The sequence below is a fragment of the Xyrauchen texanus genome, chromosome 45, assembly GCF_025860055.1.
Source record: "Xyrauchen texanus isolate HMW12.3.18 chromosome 45, RBS_HiC_50CHRs, whole genome shotgun sequence".
Lineage (NCBI taxonomy): Eukaryota > Metazoa > Chordata > Actinopteri > Cypriniformes > Catostomidae > Xyrauchen > Xyrauchen texanus.
This window is the reverse complement of record NC_068320.1, coordinates 14155717-14183054: the sequence shown is the minus strand read 5'-3', so window position 1 is coordinate 14183054 and position 27338 is coordinate 14155717. Positions and strand designations below refer to the sequence as shown.

Sequence of the window (27338 nt, the reverse complement as noted above, 5' to 3'; positions counted from 1 at the left end):
TGTCACACTGTGATTCACTGGAGCTGTTTGTGTCATTCCACTTAGAATTAGTCGTTGTAGGCCAAAGAATATTGCAAGACTTACAGAAAGGTATGTTCATTAGTTTTTGTTTTATTTCAGGTGAGATAATGGGCTGTTTTTTCAAGACATATCCATATCCTGGAAAAGAGTCTATTTATGATGATTGAAATGATGTGTATTATAAAGTGACTGTACAGATTTATTTTTCCCCTTTTCATTATCTCATACTGAATCAACATTTGAATTCAATGCCATGTCAAATACATATGAGAATATGTTAAATTAAACTAAATTTGCACTGAAATCTGCCATAGTGTGTGAGACTTTTTAATAAACCATTAGTGTGATGTTTGACAATTCTGTATATTGTTATTGTGTTTTTTTTTGTTGGAGAAATTACAGTATATATAGAGGGAAAAAGAAAGCATTGTTTCAAATATTATAGCTTCACTATATCAATATCCCAAATCTGTTGGAAAGACTTGAAGAGCTCTTGTCACACATCAACAGTAAGGCAGAACACCAAAACAAAAGGGCTGAAGGAAGTTATTTCCCACCAATATCTCACCAGTTGAACAAACTGTACTTGGCATTCGATATGTTCAAGATACCTTCTAATTCAGTGTAATTTAGTGGTTCTCAACTGGTTTCAGGACCCAGATATTAAACTGGAGTTGAACTTTGGCAAACCAACACCAAATGTTTATTGTACAAAAGTATATAAAATGCCTTGGACAAACGTTGAAATATTTCATAAAATGGTTTTCAAGGATGAGGGCATGTCATGCAAGCCGGCCATGTTGGCTTCTGCTTACATTTCCAAGCTTCTATCAAATATTCGCCAATACAATTTGATTGGAAGCACAGCCTTTGCCAACAAAAATGATATGCGTTGCATTTTCTCACTTTTAAACATATATAAGGCTATATATATATATATATAGCCTTATAAAAATATATTATTTTTATTTTTTTATTATTATATATATTTTTGTTGCAATTCTAAATATGCATAATTATATAATTATTTGCATTTTATTATTTGCATTAGCATTAATGAGATTAACTGAGAACCACTGTTTTAGCTCATGTCAGTAGGTTTTAATGTTTTAATGAAATTTTCTCATCAATTCATCCAAAAGCTATAGTCAGAATGAAAATGTATCACACTCTCATATGGTAGTCAGTGTAAACATGTCCTAAAGTAACAAGTTCTCAAGTTCCAGAGTTCTAAGATCTGATGCTGGGATGAATTGTGGAGGTGAGATATGCAGGAGGGTGCAGATCTTAATCATTCTGTCCTGGTTGTTTCTTCTTACCGTCGGGCACTTCACCCAGAGTGAAAGGTGCCTTGATGTTCTGTCTGTCCCTCTCTGCCTCCTCGTCTTCGTCATATGGCTCGTCATCTTCCTCTTCCTCATCGCTGTGGTGAGGGGTGGAGTGGATGGAAACCGATGGGGAAGGGGGAACAGAGGAGGGTCGCGGGTAACGGAAACCTTGTGTCTGTGGAAACAAACCAGGACACACTTACTTATATTAATTCTGATACTAAATTCTGAAACTGTTTGAATTGTTTATTCATTAACCCCATAAATAGGACAGATTTTCTTGTCTTTCTTTCATTTTCTGTGTGTGTGAAAGAATGATAAGCTTATGATATTTCTGATATAAAATAATTTAAAACATTCATAGCTGAAATCATTCTGTTCTCACTTTCAGTGAGATACGACAGCCAGTTCATTATAAGTATACATGTGTGTGTTATCAAGGCTCACCGGTGGAAGGTTCAGATGGTCCGTTTTGAATTCAGCGGGGAAAGATCTGCTGAGGGCAAGATGCCTGGCATGCATGTAGAACTGCACAGAGACAACACAAATAGGCCATCTTATTTGCATTTTATAATAAAAACGTTGTTATAAACAGCTAATTAACCATATATTGTAAACCCTAATGCGCAAATTAATTGTTTTGTGTAGTGACAAATTAAATTATACAAATGAATTCAAATAAATGAACCTGGATGAGTATTTGGAACTTTCTCTTTCGAGTTCACGAAACTTACACCTTTTAAGAAACCTGAATTTTTATAAACTTCTAAACTTACAGCAACTTAAATTAAACTGAAACTGGGCAGGGGATTTCTATTTCCAATCACACTTTGCATGGCAATCAACAGGAAGAGTAAATGTTAAAATGAAGTGTTATATAGTGCGTCTTTGTGCAAGATAAACGTAAGGGGGAGACTTGTTAGTGTTTAATGTTTTGTGTTATTTAGAAGAGTTTCTGTTATTGGGGGTTACCATTATGGTAAAATGTATGTATTCAGCATGCTAACATTCACGGTGCTAGCTAATTCTAGCTAATACTTGTTAGATACCAAAGGTCCCATCTTCTTAAAGTATATACCATGTAAATTGAGCTAATTTAAAGTTCAGCCAATGAGTTCAGTTTAAAGTTAAGTACCATTAAAATGAGTTAGCTTATTCTGTATTTCAATTAGCATACATGTAGTGCAAAATCAAAATCTGAAATTTCTTTTAGCTTCAACTTTTCAGAGTACTAACTTATTATGTAATTGATTGCATGTAAAATTGTAAAAAAAAACAAAAACAATAATAAAAATAATGTTTAGATCTACTAAATTATTAGGGTTTACGGTGTACTCACTCACATTGTATACCATTTTATTACATGGCTCACTGAAAAGTTTGATTCTGACTGGTCATATAATAACCTCTAAGCTGTATAATTGACCGTTATTCCAGGCAACTGATTTCCTACTTCCTACGGTGCTACTGTTTCACGTCTCGCATCAGCCACAGTCTCCTCCTTCTCATGTAATTAAACAGTTTGAACTCAAATCAATATTTCACATCCTGATATTTTACTTTATTCAGCAAGTAGCCATGCCATAAGCATGATAATATATCAAGTAATATGCCAAATGAATAAATGTAAATGTAGGTCTATCGATTCCTTAAATTTATGAAAGATCAATTCAGGCTTATATAAACTGGAGAGATGGACTTAAAAGACATGGATGGTGAAACATTCAGAAGCAGTTGAGCCACATTTAAATAGGTAACAAGTATTCATAATAATTATAATAATTGTAGATTTTAAAATTATAATCTATAAATCCTTTTCACATATTTTGACACTTCAAAAAGATTCACAAAGACAGCTGAAAGGCCACTCACCCGTCCAAGGTACCTCCAGTCCAGCAGGTCAGAGAGTCTCTCCGTACGGTTACGTTGAATAATTCTCTGTCGTCGCGACTGCTGACAGAACGAAAACATGAACTGAGTCAGCTGGTTACACGACTCGTCTGCAGAACGGAACCGCCGGTCCACAATGTAGATCCCTATGAAAGTTATCAATTTAATAACATTGACAGTGGACACAATGTGCAATATAATGCAATACCCTTCTATGATATTGAATAATAAATGAACAAATTTACTTAAAGGGAAACAGATTAGGATGAAGGCACATTAAATTGAGAAACCAGATGTTTAAGAAAGTTTTGGTAAGTGGCCAGTCAGTCATTCACCATATTCGGAGGTCTCCGAGACATGTTCCTCCATGAAACAGCCAAATCCAGACAGGTTGGTGGTCACACTGGGGATTCCCATGACAGTACACTCACCTGAACACATGTCAGATTACAGATTATGATCAATAATAGCAATCTAGTTATAATAATCTAGTTCATGTTTATAAAAATATATACAGTGCATTCAGACAGTATTCAAACCCCCTACATAGGCTTAATTTTCTTTATGCAAATATATTGCAAAATAAGTGTGTTTAGTTGTGAGTTATGTATCGAACCTGGCGTGTATCCCCATGGTTCATAATAGGATGGAAACACTCCCAGATGGCAGCCTCGGACAAATTCCTCATAGTCCATTGGCAGAAGAGGACTGGTGGAGGACAGGAACTCTGGGTGGAACACAATCTGACACAACAATTATACTTAACACACAAAGGCCATTCATACAAAGGGATTGTTTTTATATGAAGTCCCCAAATAAAATCAATACAACATGCTACCAGTCTGAAGCATTTAAAAACAACATGGGCATTTCAATTACTTTAATTCAACTATATATATGTCACACATTGAACTTTAATCATAGATAAGACAATGACACCTTTACTCTGTCATTGCGTCCATTGAACAGGCCGATTCGGCGGATGTTGCTCAGGATGGGGTCCATGGAGTCGTCCAGCATATTGTGAGTTGTGACTGGAGGCAGAGTGTGTCTCTACAGAGAACAAAAGGCATGTATGTAATAGCATGTAAGTGTATTTGACAATGGTAGCATATATATATATACACACACTGGCGGCCAAAATTTTGAAATAACAGAGTTTGCTGTTTCGAAAGGAAATTGTTACTTTAATTCACCAAAGTGTCATTCAACTGATCACAAAGTACAATCAGGACATTAGTGACGTAAAAAACAGCATCACTATTTGAAAAAAGTCATTTAAATCTAGACAGACCCCAATTCCATCAGCCATCACTCCAACACCTTATCCTTAAGGATATGTACATCAGAGTCTCTAGTTTGAGAAATTGATGCCTCACATGTCCTCAGCTGACAGCTTCATTGAATTCTACCTGACTAAACACGAGTCTTGTACAACAGTAAAAAGACGACTCGGGGTGCAGGTCTTATGGGAAGAATTGCAAAGAAAAAGCCACTTTTGAAACAGAAAAACAAAAAGAAAAGGTTAGAGTGGGCAAAGAAACCCAGACATTGGACAACAGATAATTGGAAAAGAGTGTTATGGATCTTAACACCATTGAGATTTTGTGGTATCAGCTAGACTGTAAGGTGCGTGAGAAGTGCCAGAAAAGACAGACACATCTATGGCAAGTGCTACAGGAAGTGTGGGGTGAAAGGTCACCTGAGTATCTGGACAAACTGACAGCTAGAATAACAAGGATCTGCAAATCTGTCATTGCTGCACATGGAGGATTTTTTGATGAAAACTCTTTGAAGTAGTTTAAGAAGTTCAGAATATTTGTTTCAAACTGTAATAGTAATTTTTCACATCATTAATGTCCTGAATATACATTGTGATCAGTTTGAATGCCACTTTGGTGAATAAAATTACCAAACTCTTTCCATGAGAACAAAATCTGTACATTATTCCAAACTTTTGGCCACCTGTGTATATATACAGTATATGTATGTATATATATATATATATATATATATATATATATATATATATATATATATATATATACACTACCAATCAAACGTTTTGAAAAACTTGACTGAAATGTTTCTCATGATCTTAAAAATCCTTTGATCTGAAGGCGTATGCTTAAATATTTGAAATGAGTTTTGTAGACAAAAATATAATTGTGCCACCATATACATTTTTTTCATTACAAAACTAAAATGTAATAAAAAAAAGTTTTTGAAATTGATGACTTGGACCGAATAATAAAGAAAAGCACCAAATAAGTGCCCAATATAGATGGAAAAAAAAAAGCATCCCAGGGTGAAACATCAAGAAGTTGTTTGAGAAATGTATGTAAATCAAACTCCTCTGCCTAGAAAATTTAATTTAACCCTCTACTGAATGACGTTGCCTCAGGTTAACAATCAAATTTTCTTCAATTTGCAAGCACATGAGGCATATAACATGCTAATAAAATGGTTAATTATGAAGAGATGACTAAGAATAATCCACTAAAAAGCATTATCTTGGTGGTAATTTGATTATTATTTTTTAATGAATTATTATAATACAATGTATTATTAACTTGTATATAATTAAATAAAAAAGTATTATTAAAATAAATTATTAACTTATATTTATTTTATTATTTCAAACAGAAAAATGAATAAAACTTTTTTTTTTTATGTTTTCATAATGGGTGCAATAGAGGGTTAAATTGCTTAGCTTGCAAATAGTGTTTCAGCTTGCACAATTTTGATGGTTTCTATTGGTTATTCTTGCTATTAAACCCTATAGACTGATCACATCTAGGAAATGAGAAAACTTTTACGCTCTGGAAAAATTAGGCTCATTTTTTACTTTCATTCCTGCTTTATAAACAAACACATCCACAAACGGATCAATAGCTCCCCTTTGGTAGCTCTCCAAAATATTGATATACAGATAAATCTAACTGGCGTATCTGTATGTTGACTGGTGGCTCATAGCACTGCCATTAAGAAGATGTAGAATAAATCTCAGTAACACATTCACTCTATCGACCACAGACAGTCAGGAAACAGGGTTAATTACGTCACTGCGCACTGGAGCACAAGATGCTCAGCCAGCGACCCAGTAGAATGATACAGGGGATTCCACCTCAGATTTAAAGAGGCATAGAACGTCGATATTCACTATAACCTGAGGCTGACCTTTGATGAGAGTCCATTCATAAAAACAGATGCAGGAGAGAATGAATAAAACCCCCTGAGAGATTTTATTCATTGGTTTTATAATGTCTATCTTTGGACACAACTTCCAATTTGTGATGAAACCTTGTGATGAAGTGCGATTTTCAAAAGAGAAGGAAATATTAATTTAAAGGGATAGTTTACGCATTTACTGTCCCTCATGACCTTTTTCAGTGGAACACAAAAGAAGAATGACAGCCTTGGTCACCAATCACTTTCTTTGTATGGTAAAAAAAAAAAGATGCAAAGAAAGTGAATGGTGATCGAGGTCAACATTCTTAAAAACAAGGAAGTTATAGTGCTTTGGAACAAAAAGAGGGTAAATGTCATTTTTGGGTGAACAATCCCTTTAACATACTGTTTTCATGTCTCGTGTTCCAAAATAAGCTTGTATCTAAGTAGATTAAAAATAAATGTAATACATTAAACCATCAAGTGTAAAGGACAGGAGCAAAGTCTTTCTAGTAAGTAAGTCCACTGGTGGCCATCTTTGGAATGCTCTCAGGCAGCTATTTTTCTGTGTAAACAAGTGGCACGCAAATGCAGCTCCTGTCTACTTCAATGGGGAAAGACCAATATCTCCAAAACAGATGGTTAAGATTATGATCAAAGAACATATTTCAAATCAGCTGTAAAATCTGACAACAACGGAATCATCAAATGTCTTTCTTTATCTCAGATTACGCTAAAAAAAAAGTTTTTCTGCTCTAATAGCTAAAGCGCAAGCACGTTCTCGAGTTGATTGACCGGCGATATCTGTATATAAAAGGCGATTGGCTCTTTTACCTGTAAGGTGGGGACTTTCTACATCCATTGAATATTGGGTGTTCTAATTTCTCTCATTCATTTAGATAGAAGAATGGATATCTTACCAACCATACTCCCAAACCCTAAACCTAACAGCCAGTGGAGTAAAAATGCTATTTTAAAGCGAAAATGCAGCTTCCGAATCGCTATCACATCATTAAGTGAATGCATACATTACCATGTGAACGCAATTGCTACCAGGTTTCCAGGAAACCAGAACCTGTGTTTTGGAGGTTGCTTGCACAACACACTATCAGTAGGGCTAGCGGGAAAGGTGATCATGGTTGAGCTGATGTCTGATAGGGCATGGTGCTTGTCTGTTATTCAGCAGAATGGGGTTGATTTCAGAGTATGTGAACTTTCAGGAGCTACACGTAGAATTCCTATGTGATAAGGATTCATTTTCTGACCTGTGTTGCATAAATGGCCCTCTTCATAATTGTGAAGTCATCTCTGTCCAGGATTTTGTTCATGTCTGGGATCTCACCCCTGTGAACATAAATCTTCTTTAGAGGAGATTCTAAAAACATACACACACACACACACACACACACAACTTTTAGAACAAGCCTTGTCTTGCCCCCCGATTATACAGGAAATGACCCGTTGACATCACAGAATGTCATAAATGAACTGACAACTCCCTGATGAAGTGTGGTGGCCTCTCATTAACACCTGGTTAACTGTGTCAAAAATCAACACTTTTAACTACACAAAGGTTACACAGCCATTCCAGCTTACTGCATTAGATTTTCATACCCCTGCTTCAACAACCTATACTGTCAACATTTACTGTCGCATCAATTTTGAGCCCTGCTTTGACAGGATTGCATGAGAGTTTACAGAGAGTGAGAGTCACCCACCTTAACAAGCTCTCGTAAAGCCGTTTGCCAAACTTCTCCTTCACAGACTGGGCTGTATCCCTGAGAGACAATGGAAAGATAGATTGGATTCTTACATGCTGAAGCCTTGTAAAAATAGAAGCTAAATGGGGCTTGAGAACTGTGAATGGTTATCTGAAATGTTTTGGGGGGTGTGTTCTCCTTAGTTAAAATTCCAAATGGTGTGTTTTAGTGCATGTTGTACATGTATGGTTACCATAATTTAACTGTGTAGCTCCCAAGATGTAGTCCTGGGTAATGTTCATAATTGCAAATATCAGAGTCCTGTGTACTACTGTGATGGTAACATCAATAAATAAAACCTCTCTGTGTGGAAAGCTGACTAGTCTGATGTCACAATATATATATATATATATATTATAAAGCTAACTGTTATAGATGAAGATTACCTGTGGGGGAAAAAACTGTTTATGTGTTTTGATCTTTATATAGAATTATTAGTAGGTTTTTTTCCCTTAAGCAATTACGCACCACAGCTGCTTGCGTACAGCCTGTCCTTTAAGAGACTCCACGTTGAAGTTGTTGGTCTTGGCAGGCATGATGAAGAACACAACCACCGTGACATCACTCTTATGCATCTGTCATACAAACACACTATCAGTAATGGACATCATTTGCTTCTGACTGGGTCACTAACACTACAGCAATACTAAAAGAATTTTGGAAGAAAATGAGACTGGTGCTTTCCTGTGCAGAGCTCTATGCCGTTGCTAAGGTGTTCTGAGTGGTTTTTAGCATGTTGCGATATGCTCGCTAGGGTTAACCGAGTGGTTACTACCAAGGTAATTGGTTGCTATGGTGTTATGGGTGGTTGCTTACTGACCCAAGTCAAAAGAGCCTAACCTCTGCCAGAAAAAAATATGTTTGATTACAAAAACGAACCACCTCAACAATTAGCCATATGATTTGTGATATTGCAATATGAGCAATAACAATAATGTGTTCTGGAACAACAGTTGTGTGGTTTCAAATAACAGAAGTGACTGTTCATACCCTTAGCAAATAGTTTAATCTGGACAGAGATTCCAGGAACAGATCTGCTCCCTTGTTAGAAAACTCGTATCGACCTGCAATGAAGAAGAACAGGGTCTTCTCCAGATTGAAGTCCAGATGGCTGCCAATGAAAAGCAATATTAGAAAATTAGAACAAATAAAAATATATGGCAAGTGTATATAGTGTATATATGGGAGTGCGCTAACCCATAGAAATGCCCCCTTACAAACTCCTGGATCTTGGCTTTGTTTGTGGAGTGCAGGTTTTGAAACTCATGCATGGCCGAGAACTTCCTAACGTTCAGGCCATTAGGGGTGACAACATCTGCAAGGATGATGGACTGTTAATGCATATACAGTATGATCTGTACAGAGTGATGGCAATGCTATATGTGCTCAGGAAGAAAAATGCTCTATATCTCTAGAAAGATTATACATTTTCCAAGTACTGTATATAGAGCTAGAACAATGACTAAAGTATTTGAATTTGAATTATGTTAATTTGACTTTTAGACATGTGACAGTTAACAAAATTAAAGATTTTGTGGTGTATCTTATAGTTTTTTTAAACAGCATTTATTTTTTAGCTCTGTGATTAGTAATGCCAAGATTGACTATTCTGATAACCTCTACTTTCCCCGGTGGAACATGGAAGCTTGACCTTTGGCCTAGTGTGTTTAAAATCTGAGTTTGAGAGGTTTGTATTTGGAGCTTGAAATTTCTTCTTAATCCGAATAGTTTAACCTGTAATTTTATAATCTGAACATTTGCAGACAATTCCACCTCTGAAATATTCAAAACAAAAACCAAAATCTGCCAAAAATGAAAATTCTCTCATCATTTACTCACCCTCATGCCATCCCAGATGTGTCTGACTTTACTTCTGCAGAACATGAATGATTTTTGTGTCCATTTTCACTTTCTTTTGTTTTTGCAAATTCACATTCTTTGTGCATATCGCCACCTACTGGGCAGTGTAGAGAATATATAGTAAATAAGGACTTAAATATTGATCTGTTTCTCAGCCACACTTATCACATCACTTTTGAAGATATTGATTTAACCAGTGGAGTCATTTGAGTTAGTTACTTGTATGCTGTCTTTGTGATTTTCGGACCTTCAAAGTTCTGGACAAAATTCACTTACATTATATGGACCTACAGAGCTCAGAAATTCTTCTAAAAATCTTAATTTGTGTTCTTCAGAAGAAAGAAAGTCATGCACATCTGGGATGGCATGAGGGCGAGTAAATTATGTGAGAATTACAATTTTTGGGTGAACTATCCCTTTAAAAACATTCTGATTCAAAATAGAGTTTTTGCTTTAGTTTAACAGGTTTACAATTTGCCACCATTAGGCTAAATTAATTAGGCCTTTTAGGGCATTAAAGGTGCTGTAAATTATATTTGTCATGAAAAGTTATGCAAAAAAGTTACTACTTCCTGAAAGATATTAAGAATTAAGTGTCCTGAGATATCTCACCGGTCACTGTGACAGCTCTAGACTCTGTAAACAGCAATCAAAAACGTGTCCGCGGTTCACAGACAATTACGCTTCCTGCCTGTCAATCATTTTGCACGTTCTCATAGTATTGTAGTTGTAGTGAATTGAGGCATAATGGCACTTTTATGCCATGTTGCTCATAACAGTTGTCAATTGAGGGTGCAATTTTGCTGCTGTTGTTTTTTACAACCGCTTCTGCTCGTGACGGTCTCAATAAAGCTCATTTGATATCTTAGGAGTGCAGGTTTTGGAGAAGGTGGCTAATCCAATGGCTCAGTTTGTAGAAATTCTAGAATGACCAAAATGGCTTACAGCACATTTAAGGACAGCTTTTTTGTGACAAAGGTGATTCCTATCCAACCTGCTTGTCTATGGAGCATGTGATTTGCCTCCACTGCAGTGATCTGGGACACAGTAGTGAAAACATGTGCGCAGTGTACTGAAGCCCTCTCCAAACAGTACCGATGGTAGATCTGTCTCTCTCCTGCCTCCTGGTCTATATTGAACTGCATCACATAGGGAAAAAAAGAATAGCCTAAAAGAAGGTGGCTAGGTATACACATGAACAAATGCATTAGTCTGCAATACAGGAATTATATATATATTTATTTATTTGATTTTTTGTCAAAACTAACGTTTCCTCATCAGTGGATGGAGAAAGTCTCTCTGGGGCCAATTGGCATTGTATCAGCCGGAAAAACATAATATGCTGTCAATTATCCTTCAATCAACCTCTGTGGCCTTCAGGCATGATGACCTTTCTGCTCCCTACACCAGGCTCAATTATCACCACATACACTCTCACACTCACTCCAGCTTCAACTTTAATAACTGTTCACTCCAAGTAACGCAGCTAATATCTGTAGGACTCTCTAAATATCAGAAAATGGTGGGGGCATTTGTTTTTTTATCTAAAACAATCCTCTCACCTTGTCCAGGTTGTTGTAGAAGTCTGCGTTACCTGCGCACAAGTACCGTCCCAGTAGGGTGGCATGTGTGGTAAAAATGGTTGCCAGTGGTATCTTGCGGGAGCGGCTCAGTACCAGTCCGGTCCCAGCTTGCCACTCATGGAAATGAGCAATTACATTCAGCTTGTGCATAAGTTGGTCTGTTAACTGCAGAAAGACAGACAGGTTTAATATCAGCAGCTTAAAATCCCTCTACCTCAATACCACTTTTCCTAGCAAACAAAATTGCATGGCTTTTAGTGTAAAGTTCACAGTTTATAAGACATCATTGAAATGAAAGGTTCATGTTATACACAGATAATGCTACATTTTGAAAGTCCATGATAACACACCTCTTTGAAGAACCAGGCCACTAGAGAGCCAAAGATGAGCGAGTCGTTGGCCTCTCTGTCGTCATAGGGCAGCCCGATGCTACATGCATTCCACAAATCCCCCTTCCAGCGGTCCAGGTTCCAGGCAGCTGTCCCAATATCAAAGAGGATAACATATGGACTACCTTCTATCAACCAGCGACCAAAGTGCACCTGCCATGAAGAGAGGTAATTAAGGCAAGATAGATATGAAAATAGACAAAAAGCGGACCTATGGCATAGGTACTGTAATACAATGGCTCGGAAAGACAATAAAGGAATCCATTTGTATCTCTGCTCTAACTGTGGAACTAATCTGATGTTTATTCAGGATGAAATTCTCTATTGCTACACAGCTTTATCGTTTGTGATAAATTGCTTGTTCTCATTCTTCACTTTTCCTCATTAAGCAACTGCTAAATAAATAGTTGCACAAGTCCCTCCTATTTCTATTCTTGCTGCACTATGTGTAGATTTAAAGGTATATAGACACACAAATGTACTTGGACAATGTACAAATTAAAATAAGAAATGCAGCCTATTGGCAAAACAATCTATTAGTGCCTCTGCTGGTCACTGAATGAGTTTTAGCAGTGTTCTCTCTAAAGCAATACTCTAGTGTCATCTGCTGGTCACAATGAAAACAAGAATATATAGAAATAAAACACAAACATCTGTTATTGAGCATATTTTTATAGCTGTAATGGCACATGTAAACAAAGAAAGAAAATGCACCATTAACATAAAAAGCAACATGTTTGACATGCTCATCAAGGTCATTATATTCCTTTTGATTCCTCGTTTACATTGAATTTTCATACAGGAAAAACTTTTCTGAATATGCAGTGACAAAAAGTATCTGATCCCTTGGAATTACCTGCATTTATGCATAAATTTGTCTTAAAATCTGGTTTGATCTTCATTTATGTTATAATAATAAAACAAACACAATCTGTTTTAACTAATAATACACAAATTATAGTAGTTTTCTGGTACATATTTAATACATCATTCAAACATTCAGTGTAGGTTGGAAAAAGTATGTGAACCCCTAGGTTAATGACTTCAACAAAAGATAGAGTCAGGAATAGAAAAACCTGCCATCCAAATTAATGAAACGAGATTGGAGCTGTGGGTTAGAGCTACTTTGACTTGTAAAAAACACAAACAATTTGAGTTTGCAAGTTCACAAGCATCTGCTGACGTGGACCCTGTCTTAAAAAAAAGAGAGATCTCAGAAGACCTGTGATCAAGATAAAGCTGGAAAGGGTTACAAAGTTAGATATTCATCTGTCCACAGCAAGACAAATTGTCTGTAAATGGAGACGATTTTGGAATGTGGCTGCTCTCCCTGGAAGTGGCCGTCTAGCCAAAATGTCTCAAAGGGCACTCTGTAGAATCCTCAATGAGCTAAAAATAGAAAACCTGAGTGAAAGCTCAAGACTTGAAGGAATCATTGGAATTGGAAAACATTAAGCAGGCATGGTGTCCATGGCAGCACACCACGATGGAAGCCACTGCTTTCCAACAGAAACATTGCCATGACACTCCAAAACGCTACTGGAAAAATGTTTTGTTGACTGATGAATACTAAGAGTGAATTGTTTGGGAAGAACACGTAGCAGTACGTATGGTGTAAAAAGTTAATGTAGCATTGATGAAACTGGGCAGGGGATTATAATTGCCCAGAATGCTTTGCATGGGACTCGATAGGCAGCGTAAATGCTACAATTAAAGGAATATTCCAGATTTGATACATGTTAAGCTTAATTGACAGCATTTGCGGCATAATATTATCACAAAAAATTATTTTGACTCATCCCTCTTCTTTAAATAAAAGCAAAAATCGAAGTTAAAGTGAGGCACTTACAATTGAAGTGAATGGGGCCAATTTTTGAAAGAGTTTAAAGGCAGAAATGTGAAGCTTATAATTTTCTAAAAGAACTTATATTATTAAGTCATCATGGCAATGAAGTTGTAAAATTGGCTATAACTTTACACAGAAAAGGTTAGTTAGTGTATTTATCACACTTAAATCATGTCAACATACATATTGTTTACGTTTATAGATATGATTTTGAAACAGTGAGCATTTTAACATAAGAATTGGCCCCATTCACTTCCATTGCAAGTGCCTCACTGTAACACAGATTTTTTCTTTTTTTAAGAAGGGACAAGTCAAAATTTATTTTTGTGGTGATCAATATTATGCCACAATTGCTGTCGATTGAGCTTAACTTGTAAATAACCCAGAATAATCAGAAACAAATAAGTAGTTGATTTTGTGTTTTTGTACAAGATGAATATAAAAGGGGGATTCTTGTTAGTGTTCATGTTTTGTAATGTCGAGATTTAGACTTTTGTTACTGATGAGGACAGGTAATTGGTGCACATGAAACTGATTGCTCACTTCACTGAGCAAATGCTGTGACAACTATAGCATTGTTACTAAACTACACTCTGTAGTGTTTCCAACCAGTATGAATTTAGCATGCTAACATTCCACTTTCACTAGTTGGTACATAAAAGAATAAGAGATTTATTTGAGTTACATTGGCACGTCTAACTGTATTGGGTTTACTCAATTAAGGTTAAAGGTTAAATTAGTGTGTTGAGATTACATAGTAATTTTTAAGTAAAAAAAAACAAAACTAATTTAAAACACGTGGAACAACTGTCCACAATTGAATCAAGTTCACCCTAAGTGAACTGAGTGAACTTTAAATGCAAGTGTCCTGATTTTCTGTCCAGCTTTAATATTCAGCTGATTCTGATACAGCTATAGATATGCAATACCTGGCAGCCATTGTTAATTAAGGAGTCCATGGCAACTTTGATGGCTTGGTTTGGAGGTTCACATTGCTCCACCTGGGTCTTGAAGTTGTGTTCATAGTAGGGTCCCATCATGAAGTAGTTCTCCCCCCATTCATCCACTGTGATCTTTGCTTTAGTCTGAATGACAGTGTATATACCTCCCACTGCAGAAAAATATATGAATGTCTATGAGAGAAAAATCTCCAAAATTATTGCACTGAAGGATCTGTAAACATATCATGTGTTCTCCAAGGGTACACCATCTAAAAACATTAAAGATTCACCTAAAAACATTAAAGATTCAGTTTTCCAATAAAACTGATAAGATATTACGCAACACGTACACAGGGAATGCCATTGAAATACAATTTAAAGAAAATGGCCACAGTTATTGCACAAATAAGTATTAGCTGTAGTGGGCTAGAACTTTCCACCAAAAAATGTTATCAGGGCTCAAAAATCTGGTTATTGACTCGTAGCTTAATGTTTAACCTGCCAAACAGTCCCACTGATACAGGAGGGTATATGAACCTATACAAATACATTATAACAAACTACAGCATTGCCATACTGCTCTATTTTCAAACCATCTAATGAGAGGTGAACAGTCTCCAGGTCAGATGCACTTTCAGGGGCCACAAACATGGAGAGAACTTCACTAAGGTTATGCAATAAATTTAGAGCACACTGCTACTGGTATACTATACATATTCTATTAAATGAATAAACAGTTGTATAATCCTGCTCAGGCCAAGAGATCAAACCTATTCACTTGCACCTTTCTTACCTGAGAAAATAGTTGAGTGATGGATTTATCAGGTGTGCTGGGACTAAATGGATTGCCAAGTGGCCCATGGATTTGACCATTTTAACATGATTTCAGAAGTACGGACATTGACAAGATTGCAGGCAAATGTAAAATTATACACTTAAAAAAATAAACACAATTACATGAAGAGTATTTTAAGTTCTTACCCTTATTGGTTACTTCCCATGCAATCTCAAAGAGTAAGAGATCTTCCACAGGTAGACTATCCTCCTCCCAGAGTGGAAGCCCACTTAATGATGTTATTGATAAAGATCTGGAAAGACGCATTTCAGAAACTCTTTTGGACTTCGGGAATATAGGCTGTGCCAAAAAAAAAAAGCCTATTAAAAATGATGTGGTAAAACTAAACCCAAAAACTCTTAAAACACCACACTCTTTAAATCTAATGGTGCTCTTGGAGGTTCTGAAACCACTGTGAGCTGTCGCACGGCTCTTTTGCTATAACCTTTAGGGGCGCCTAAAAAAACCTGCATGCTCGCACTATCAGCGCGTGTCAAAAGTCCAACGACATCAAGGTGAAAGATTTGGCTGGTGCGCGCGATCCCCTCTGACCGGGAAGGCACGTGCACGTACAAATTCATAGTGTCACATTAGTTTGATTTATAAACAGTGATTCAGGAAATCTAGCAAATTCCATTCAATCATGTTTTAGTTTATAAGTATCAGTTTTACGCATCAATATTTCAAAAGTGTTAACGTGCTCAAAAGTGTCAGTACACGAGTTATGACGCATGTTTATTACGCTTTCTCTACTTTTTCTGACTAAATCAAATAGCATTGATAGCTGAAGCACTTCTTTGTTGGTTTAGCCAATCATATAAGCCTATTAATATGCTGAATATAATATAGTCCACAGTGCAACCGGAAGATGAAAATGTCTCTAAAATTTTAGCTTGTTATTCAAATCCACTCGCCCCGACATGATGCTAACAGTGCTCATTATGCCCTGAACAGGCTATTTACTTGTTTTTACTATTCAGGCTGACAGCTGACGTGATCTTATTCAAAACTATCATGAAAGTTGACTATATTTTCCACAAGGCTACGCCTTATTTTGGCTATTGAAAAGGAACATGATTGTGCACCATTATTCTTCATGTTTCCCAGGTACAAGCGACTTATTTTACTTTCAGATCCTATTTTTCTCCGAGATGGAATCTATAATCAAAATCTATTGTGATACACAAAAGCATGCAGTTATGGCATAATTTCCAACGGGTGCGTTTTGCGGCAGAACATCAGCAGCAAAATGCGTTATTACTTAAAGGAACAAATTAAAGGAACAAATTACCACTGGATTTCATATATATATAAACAGTAGATAAAATATTCTGTAATTGGAGACGTCCTATTCGCCACAGACAGATAAACGTGTAACATGGTCAGAGGATGTCACCGTCGACCATGCTTTATATTGAAGAGCAGAGCGCATGGGTTTGTTCACTGAAGACAGAAGTTGTGCTCCATAAGCTTTCATTTTCAGCAACATGAACGTAAAAGGCACGGTTATGGCAAGCCGTTTTAACTTTTATTCATTTCCAGGATATGAATTCTTGATATCAACAATTCAATTTTCACTAGTTAAAATGATAATTATTGATATCAGGAATTCGATATCTACTAGTAACAATGGCAGTTTTTGATATCAGAAATTAAATTTCCACTAGTAACAATGCTAATTCTTGATATCAACTATTACATTTTTACTAGTTAAATGCTCATTCTAGATATCAAGAATTGTATTTCAACTAGTAAAAACTATAATTCTTGATATCTGTAATTGGATTTTCACTAGTGAAATGTCACCATAGGCTGCCATTCAATATCAATTGTTGATATCAAGAATTGATTTCTTGTTGAAATTCCAATTTCACATATCAGAAATACAATTCGTACTAGTAAAAACCTTTATTTTTGATATCAAGAATTCAATTGTCACTAGTTGAAATGTCTATTCTTGATATCAACAATTGAATTGCTACTAGTAACAATGTTCATTTTTGATCTCAATAATTCCATTTTCAGTTGTGACAATGTTCATTTCTGATATCATGAATGTGATTGTTACTAGTAAGAAAGCCATTTTAGATATCTGAAATTATATTGATATCAGAAATACATTTTCAGATATCAAAAATTAACATTTTTACTAGTAGCAATTCAATTGTTGATATCTAGAATATACATTTTTACTAGTAACCACGTAATTCTTGATATCAAGAATTCACATTTTTACTAGTAGCAATGTAATTATTGATATCAAAAACGATATAAATACAAAGCTGATATGTGTATTCGGAATTATAACTAGTAAGAAATCAATTCTTGATATCTAGAATAAGCATTGTTACTAGTGGAAATTTAATTTCTGATATCAAAAACTGCCATTGTTACTAGTAGATATCGAATTCCTGATATCAATAACTATCATTTTAACTAGTGAAAATTGAATTGTTGATATCAAGAATTCATATCCTGGAAATGAATAAAAGTTAAATCGGCTCGCCATACACGGTTTCTTTTCGTTTATGCAGTGATACGTCAGTGCACAACTATGAGAGCACCCTTAACTGACATGGATACACCTGAGCGCACCTGCATTCCAGGTAAAGATGGATTTCATATGAGTTTATCAAAATACATGTTTGAGAAACAAAACCAGAAATCTATGGTGCCTTGATTCCGTGATGGATAATTTTTGTTTTAAATAAAAAATAAAAGGCAATGCTGGCTTAATATCTCACTAGTGCCCCGTAAATTCTCGCTCATTACTCATGTAGAGTAGCTGCTACTTTATTCACGTAATTGCGAGTACATAGCCACTGCAACGATTGTGAATTTATTTCTCTTAATTAATAAACTACACATCGCAGTTGAGACTTTCTCGCCATTAGGCCTAACACATTTTCTCACAATTGCACATTTAGCCATCTACAACTGCAACTAAATGACCCCAAACGGTGACTTTATTTCTCATAATTGACAGTTTAGGCCTACTTCTCGCAATTACGACTTGATAATTGCGCAATATGCATTTCTCTAATTTCCTAATTACGCAAAATACACGTAATTATTGTAATATGTAATTGCGACTACTTACATCCTATAGGCTACAGTTTATACCTATAACAAGTGTGGGGTATAAAGTCGAATTACCTTGGTCAGGATAAGAAGTGGTTTAGAATTTAAAAATTTGTTTCCCGCCTTCATGCACTGAAAAGGATTACATTTCAGATTCCATGTCGGCAAGATTTCACCACTTTCTCTCAATGGAGGAGGGATTTGGACTATTCCGATGTTTCAGACGACGCAAGACTTTGCTTTAACACCGAAGAATCGAGTCAGATTTCCTGCAAACATCGGTTAACACGCAGTAAATTCAACTACAATCCTTTTGGGCTGCGCTGCGGAAAGCGAAATGAAGCGATAACTACTGACACGGACAGATACAAACACAAGCACCTGCTGCCAATCATACTTCATTTGCCTAAACAAGAATCCTGAAAACCCCTCTTCTATCAGATGGATGGTTAAATTGTAGTTCTGGCACGGTCTGCCTTTTATTTCTAATAGAAACTTGTTTGTCAAGTTTATGTACTGTGCAATAAACATTTTACATTATTTACTGGATTTATTTAGTAATTGCAATGTGTTGGTATCACCATTGCTGGGTAAAATCGAAGCTTTTAGACAATTACACCTATTGTTATTTCATTGAAATAAAGGTTTTTGCCAAACATTTGTACGCATGTAATGTATAGCCAGCTAGCAGGTAGGGGTGCAGTGTGTAAACCTCTCTCCCCTGACCTCAAGAGGAAGCCTGTAGCCTCCTTGTAAGTGCACTTGCCTCCCATGCCAGACCGATTCCTGCTCTGAGCAGGTCCGGTTCCACCAATACACAGCTAGAGATCATAAAGTCCACAGCACAGATTTGGTCAGGTTTCAACAAGTTTATTAATTTATGAACTTCAGTTATGTCATCTTCTACAGGCTCATTAATTTGACTGACACTGACAAAATGATTCAGAAGACAGAATTCATTTGTGTCTCTTATTTCGATCCTCTCTCCTCTTGATTTAGAGAAAAACACATGAGCACTCTCACTAATGATCTCACTAAATTGTGCCAAGATGTGTTGGATCCTTCATTGACCAAGTGACCAAAGTTAACTAGTGCAGTTGTGAAGAACTGAACAAATTCTCCTTTGATAACAGATAATCATTATCAGAAGAGACATTCCTCATTTTTGGATTATGCCTAGATAGACCACCATGGAAAAAAATACTTTAGCAACCATACCCCAAAGCAAGTGAGAAGAGGACAAGAGTGTGTGTTAAGATTCTGAGGGAGTGTGTTAAAGAGTTGTGGACCGGAGTGCATGTTGTGCCATCTGCGAATGTTCTACAGGTCCTTCAGGTCTTTTTGGATGCCCCACAGAGTATCTGCGCTCTTCTTGAGCTGAGTGATTTCTTCATCAGTCAGGGTCATATTGATGACACTTCCCACTCCGTTGCTGTTGAGAACACAGGGCAGGCTCAGGTACACCTCCTCACTGATACCAAACATGCCCTGCAGATAACAGAAGAGCCCATTTGTGCCCATTAATTACTGCTAAAATGCATTAGAGAAAATGTACTCCTTAATCATGAGCATCTCTACAATCTGTAATAGTTACAAATAATTCATAAAAACATCAAGTCTACCATGCAGATTATTGTGCGAGAAATTAATTCAAAATGTGTTAAACAAGGCTGTCCAAATCATGTTGCAAAGGAGTGCCTTTCTTAAGTTACAAACGCAAGTTTGGGAGGAGCTCATTCATCTTGGCCTGCCAATCACACGCCACGAATATTCAAGCGGCTGCTACTCATAATGCCTATACCAAATATTCATTCAAATTAGTCTTTCCATTTCTTTGGTCATAGAGTGAGTGTGTGTGTCTTTTACCAACACACAGCTATCATATGCCTTCAGAAGACTTGGAATAAATCACAAGTAACATTAACTACTTTTATGGTGGTTTTTGGTCCGTTTGAGCTGGTCCAACATTTGACACATGAGTTTGGAACAACAGGGCGAGTAATTCATGTAAGAATTTAAGGGTGAACCACTCACCTTAACCATGGTGGAAACGGGGTGTACCCTGCTCAGGTTCTTCACCAGGCTCTCGGTCAGGTCAGCCACACTAAGACCGATGGCCCAGTTGGTGTATCCCTTCAGCTTGATTACCTCATAAGCACTAGAAGACAACAGTAATTAACTCAACTATACTTATCCATCCATTAAACCACCCTTCGGTGTTTAGCTCGGATGAATCTGGATCAACCAAGAGGAATAGATCAATTGCCCATCAGTGGGATGTCCTCTACCTGTCCACAACCATCTTGTGAGCATCCTTCCAGTTCTCGGTGTCTTTATCTGTTCCAATATCAGGGTTGAGTTTCTGCAGGCTGACTCCAGCCACATTTGCTCCACTCCATACAGGCACTGTGAAACAATAGAACAGCAGCTCAAACCAACACGAAGTTCAAATTTCCTTTTATTAGAGAACAATTACACAATCCTGGCCGTTAATCCACGTGATGCAGAAGACTGTACCGACAGGTCCGGGTATTGCACATGCTCAGACAAGCAATACTCCTATGACACCCACATCTACCGCACCCTGTTTATCAATCCCTTCAGCTCTCTCACTCACCGCTTGAGTCTCCATGCTCTCCCAGGATGTATCCATTGAAGCTGCTGGAGTGAATGCCCAGTTTCTCAGCCATGATGTGGCGGAAGCGGGCAGAGTCCAGGTTGGTTCCACTGCCAATGACACGGTGCTTTGGCAGGCCGCTTAGCTTCCAGGTCACATAGGTCAGAACATCCACTGTAGGAACAAAGTTAGGATTACAACAGGATTTAAACAGGGGTGAAGACAAATATTTTTATAAAAATCACAAAAGACGTTTCATGAATTTGTGTATGCATTATATTAATCTATGTCAATGTTCTAAATGTGCGTTTACCTGGATTGGACACCACAACGAGAGTGCAGTCAGGGCTGTATTTGACAATCTGTGGGATGATGTGTTTAAAAATGTTGACGTTCCTCTGCACCAGGTCCAGTCTGCTCTCACCCTCCTGTTGACGCACTCCGGCAGTCACCACAACGATACGGGAGTTGGCAGTCACGGAATAGTCTATCAAAAGCAGCAAGAATGAATGTGACAAAGTCATGGAAATGTATTAATAGTATAATCAATATGATAGTCTGTAAACAGAGTCAGTACCATGCAATGCATATGCATCTCACCCTTGTCGGCAACTATCTTTGGTGTCTTAAGGAAAAGGCTGCCATGTTGCAGATCCAGCATCTCCCCTTTCAGTCTGTCCTCCACGACATCCACCAAAGCCAGTTCATCTGTCAGTTCCTACAAGACACAAAACAGCCTGTGGGTTAACATTGTTACTTTAAATCTGAAATGTGGGATTTCTGCGGCACTAGCATCAAACGGAAAAGAAAAAATAACCGTTCAAAAAAAGTCTCACAAATACCCCCACCCCCATCCATCCAACAAACTCACATTATTGTTTGAGCCAATGCTGCTATGCCCAACTAGTTTGGATGCTCAAATCAAACAAAGCAATCCTGAGAGCGCAAATGTTTTAGTGGAAATCAACCTACAAATGACTTGTAGTAGTCTCGTCACATTTAACTGGGACAGGAAGTATTAAAACATCAAACAATTGCATCACCTTAAAATACCCCAACACAATTAGTTATCTAAAGAGATTAATACGGACATGCCACAATTCAGAAATGTAAAAGTTGTGTAATCATCAGTTATTTGTAGGAGTAGTTAGTGCTGGAGATGAGGTACTCTTACCCTGAGCAAGATGCTGATAGCACATGCCATGCCGACCTGACCTACACCAACAACGGTCACTTTGTTCCTTGGGGGCTCAGCAGGGCCGCTGGCCAGAGGGGTGATCAACTTCTCCATTACTGAGGCCATGATGCTCGCTGGAAGCAGGGGAGGGAAAAAAAAAAAGTTAATAAAATGTAAAACAAAAACTAAGCGCACCACCTCTGAACCATAAATAATAAATGAACAGGTATGTGAAATGAAAAAAAAAAACCACTGAAGCATATGAAAACACTTAAAAACCCCTTACTGCGCAAGCAGGAACAAATAGAGCTGTTCCATATATAGCATCAAAAGCAATTGTCCTCATGTTCGTTGACGGATAGGAATTCCTTTAAAAGGAATGCAATGTAAAGGTTGTACAAAAGTAACATTTCTCATTAACAAAAAGTTTTCAAAGTGGAGATCAGGCTCTACATGGAACACCATCTTGACTGTTTTAGGTTGAAATGGATCACATGACTGTCACATGACAACAAAGAAATATTTTCATATATCTCCATTTGCGAACACAGCTTTCAAATTTAGCCACTTGGGAGAGCGTTTTTGAAAAGCTAAATTTTCACTGTCAAATATCTTAACAGTGTGGGCGGAAGACCAAAACAGAGAGAAAGAGGCCTTTTTAAACGAAAACATTAGTATGGACGTAGACCAAGTTTTAGCTACAACTTGACATGGTCAGACACTAAAGCTTGGCCAAGATAATGAGATAACTAACACACAACACTCGCTTGTGACACTAATTCTCCATGCACTCAAAGTAAATGTTATTTTCTCTCATCCGGGCCATAATAGCCAACATGAAATGCAGTCCTCACGGGTGCCGTCATCTCATAACCTTATCTTGCGGATAAAGACTCAAACTTATTTAGTGAATGGTGAGTATTGTTTTAGGAGCTGGCTGGTATTGTTGCTAAAAAAAAAAAAAAAAAAAAAATTACTACTGGAAGCCCATTGAGAACTAAAGTCAAATCTGTGTGAAACTTCATTCATTACCTCCTAGACAAATAAAATAAGAGTAGACCATAATATTAGGAAAGAATGCATTGCCAAACCAAAAGATTGCATTTTTAGGTTTATACAAGGTTTGATTATCTATGTGAAACAGAACTGCCTAATAAATGTATGTAGCTATTTAGTGTTGTATTCATTAAAGTTCAAACAACCAGTCATTAGTGAATATTAAAACAGAAGGTATGAGAACGGTCACAGCTAATGATTGTTTGTCAAAGGGCTAATGAATATGCCTTATTAAATAATTATTATCATCATCAAAAGGGAAACTTTGCCCCAAAAATGAAAATGTGCTCATTTATCCATCCTCATGCATCCCAAATGTGCATGACTTTCTTCTGCAGAACACAAATAAAGATTAAGAATTTCAGCTCTCTAGGTCCAAACAGTGCAAGTGAATGTTGACCAGACCTTTCAAGGTCAAAAATAATAGCATAACTAATTCACATGACTCCAGTGGTTTAAACCATGTCTTCAGAAATTATATGATAGGTGTGGGTGCGAAACAGATCAATATTCAAGTCCTTATTTACTATAAATCTCCACTTTTACTTTCACATTATGAAAGTGAAGATTTATAGTAAAAAAAAAATCATTACTTTGTGTGAGAAACCAATGAATATTTAAATCACCTCAGACGACATTAAAATCACTAAATCGCATGGAATACTTTTATGCAACTTTGTGATTTTTTCGGAGCTTGATAGGTCTGGTCACCACTTACTTGCATTCAAAAGAAGGGGGTGAACTATCCCTTTAACAACAATAATAAATAAAACTTTTTTTAATTTATTAAACAGTTAGTTTTTAAACATAACGGTACGTAGCTTGTGGGCATTATGAAACATAATAACACGATATGATTTGATACAGCTCTCATAAACCCCATTATGACGCAACAGTCCTTATAACGTCCTTGACCATTCGGATGCATGTTGATATGGAGTTTAAAAACGAACAGTAGCAACTAAAATTAGATCAATTGGGCTACGTGTAATTTTTAGATTTTCGAGTAATTTATGCATTCGTTGTTTGGTCGACAATTCAAGGCCGAATTCGTGTTCAGTGTGAATTGGCTCCATGTTCATGCGCGCGCAGGAGTTCAAGTGCATGATGCACCAGCGTCAATAGCTCTTAAAATTAGATCAACAAGAAAACTGTTTTATATGAACTGTCTGCAAGCAAGTTTTATTCACAATGTAGCCGTTTATTCATCCGCCCTTTCTCAATGTCAGCGATACACGACACTAAAATGGTTACTTCGCACAATGACGACGGAACAAAATAATAATTCAGAGAACAGCATTTGATTAGGTATATACAAAACAGTAAAACAGCATCAAACACTGAGTCTCAAATTTGAGCATCTTCATCCTAGAGACTACATGATGAATCATGTAAAACGCCCATCGTTTGCTGTTTGCTATAACAATAAAACCTCTATGAAATTATGAACATAAAACGTGATAGCTGGCGTACATACATGTGTTGCAGGAATGTTAAATGTGCTTGTCTCCTTGGCTGCAGGAAAGGCAATGTGGCTGCTGAGCACAGACGAGAGTGAGCGTGCGTGACTCGTGGAGTCTACAGGACTTCCGCGAGGAGCAGGATTTGTACGTTCAGCTCTACGTTCAGTTCGTATGCTCGCGGCGCAGAGAGCGTATGACCTGCTACTACCAATGCATGCAATGTACTTAATCAAATGAGGAATCTGAGAACGACAGGCCGGCCCACTTTCCCCCTTGGAAGGTTGTCTTCAATCATCTTGCACCTTTCTGAGATCTGTATCAGGTGATTGCAAGGTCTCTCCATGATGCAACATATCCATATTTACAATTAAGACAATAGTAATTGCATTTACTAAAGGTTGTTTTGGGGCAAGCAGATCGAGGATGTGGGTTGCTCAATGAGGTCCCAAAAACTGCATGGGGCTGTGCATGTTATGCTACCATGAACTGCAAAGGCTTTGAACTTTGATAGTAAACACATCCAGATTTAGGTGACATAAGTAGTGAAGTCGCTCGTAATTCAGCTGTTATCTTTAAATAAAATTCAGAGAATCTGTGAGTCTGCTTGATCCATTAAAGTGTTTATATAATGAAAAAATAAAATCCAATTTTACTCAACCTTTCTATTTAAAAATCTACTATGTACTCTGCAAACATGCACACATTTGTCATTATTCCAAGTATAACTATGTTAACCTATATGACAAAATAAGTGGCATTAATGCCTTTATTGCATTTGGGAGACCACCACACCAGTGTAAGAAAAGTTGAAAATGAAGAGTATTTAAATGAGTATGAATCATATATGTTTCTGAAGCATCACACTTTATATGTTCAATATTGTATACATTTTTATTAACATATAAATATACGTATACATATTTTTATAGTAGGTATATTTTTGGATGTGTTGGAGTAGCAATGGATATAGTACTTTTAATAATATATTCCTATATTATCTTTCTCTGAATTGACCCATTTAGGTATGGCATCAAATGTTTGTGCTTTGCCACCTCAGCAACAGCCTCCCTGTTTCATAAACAAAGAAGACTTCCTTAAATCCCTAACATGGAGACCAATGAGGCCTCAGGTCCACCCACTAGACTTGTCCAATAAGAACATTGATCAGCCAGAGACCTCTGAGCAGCATTAAGGGCATTGTTGTCATCGGGTGCACAAGCTTAGAGAAGAATGCATAAAGACAAACAGACAGCAAGCAAAAAAGAAAGAAAGATGACAGAGAAGAGAAAGAATTTAAGAACAAGAGAGAAGAAGAGAGAGGGAGATTACTGGGCACCTTGCTGTCTAGTCAGTGCTGGGTTATATTGTGTAATAGGGAATGTGTATTTCTGTACATAGCTGTTTTTGCCCTTCTATTCCTTGCCATCCTGACAGCCACTATAATGGAGCTGCTATAAATATACTAGGGATGGTGTCTGGAACTTATTGCATTCAAACCATTTTCTGCCACGATACACTGAATACACTGAAAGTGAATAGTGCAAAAAATACAGATGTCCTGAATATTATAACAATTACTAGATATACTCCAGATTAAACAATTGGAGTGATTTGAAAGTCTCTTACACAGCTCTAAGATCCATATGCAGCTTTTCTGCTTGGGTTCATGCAAAAGAAAATCAATAGTTCACTGCTAAGCATGCTCAGATCACATGATATTTATCTAAAAACAGTCAATCCTGCTATATTTAGACATATGGGTCCAAATATATTATTTTGGAAATTCTCAAATACAAATACAACCTTTCATATCACCAAATGCATTATCACAGGGGTTTTCAAACTGTGTTCTAGGGACCTCCAGGGGGACGAAAGGGGGTGCTAGGGGGTCTGGAAAAAATGTCACTGAAAAATGTATACGTTTTGACTGTATTACCATTTTATTCTGAAATAATTATGTGTATGAGTGCCAGTGCTGATTAGCCAACTTTGGCAGTCCACTGACATATTGACAGCCAAAGTAAAAATGGGCATATAATGAATACAATTTGGCATTTAATGTAATATATTTAGATTTTTTGGGGGTTAAGAAATAAGGTTTGTAATTCACTATTCTCTGTAAGGCTGCTTAAAAAATATATTTATTATATTTTTAAAAATTCTAAATATATAAAATAAATATTATTTTAAATTATATTATTTTTGTTTTTATTTTTTGTTTTTATTCCCTTCGGGTTTATACATCTAGCATTACTCCAGCATTAGAAAGATACACTGTCTTAATAAGATGTAAATATTTTCATGATCATTTTTAAATAAT

General features: G+C 36.7%; 2 protein-coding genes across 2 annotated transcripts; both read right to left on the bottom strand.

Moving 5' to 3' along the window:
* Positions 1-1087: 1087 nt before the first annotated feature.
* gys2 (glycogen synthase 2) lies at positions 1088-16271 on the bottom strand. Its single transcript, XM_052118614.1, has 16 exons — positions 15771-16271; positions 14778-14959; positions 11964-12155; positions 11593-11778; positions 11025-11169; positions 9368-9485; positions 9161-9281; positions 8639-8745; positions 8129-8188; positions 7676-7754; positions 4179-4292; positions 3856-3982; positions 3575-3670; positions 3222-3385; positions 1797-1877; positions 1088-1524 (listed from the first exon to the last, which is right to left on the bottom strand). The coding sequence occupies exons 1-16, from the start codon at positions 15889-15891 to the stop codon at positions 1309-1311; spliced, it is 2109 nt and encodes a 702-aa protein (XP_051974574.1). The 5' UTR covers positions 15892-16271; the 3' UTR covers positions 1088-1308.
* Positions 16272-19554: 3283 nt separating this feature from the next.
* On the bottom strand, positions 19555-25198 carry LOC127637636 (L-lactate dehydrogenase B-A chain-like). The gene is made up of 8 exons (XM_052118800.1): positions 25033-25198; positions 22497-22633; positions 21923-22040; positions 21636-21809; positions 21323-21496; positions 20994-21111; positions 20740-20863; positions 19555-20193 (listed from the first exon to the last, which is right to left on the bottom strand). Exons 2-8 carry the CDS (start codon positions 22623-22625, stop codon positions 20026-20028), a joined length of 1005 nt encoding a protein of 334 aa, XP_051974760.1. The 5' UTR covers positions 22626-22633; positions 25033-25198; the 3' UTR covers positions 19555-20025.
* Positions 25199-27338: the final 2140 nt, after the last annotated feature.

Coding starts and splice junctions, on each gene's coding strand:
- gys2 (XM_052118614.1), bottom strand. CDS start 15,891: ATGCGTCTTTCCAGATCTTTATCAATAACATCATTAAGTGGGCTTCCA. Junction 9,282..9,367: donor GTAAGGGGGCATTTCTATGG/GTTAGCGCACTC, acceptor TTTCATTGGCAG/CCATCTGGACTTCAATCTGG. Junction 3,386..3,574: donor CTCGGAGACCTCCGAATATG/GTGAATGACTGA, acceptor TAACTTTCATAG/GGATCTACATTGTGGACCGG.
- LOC127637636 (XM_052118800.1), bottom strand. CDS start 22,625: ATGGCCTCAGTAATGGAGAAGTTGATCACCCCTCTGGCCAGCGGCCCT. Junction 21,810..21,922: donor AAAGATAGTTGCCGACAAGG/GTGAGATGCATA, acceptor TGCTTTTGATAG/ACTATTCCGTGACTGCCAAC. Junction 20,864..20,993: donor CACAAGATGGTTGTGGACAG/GTAGAGGACATC, acceptor GTTGTCTTCTAG/TGCTTATGAGGTAATCAAGC.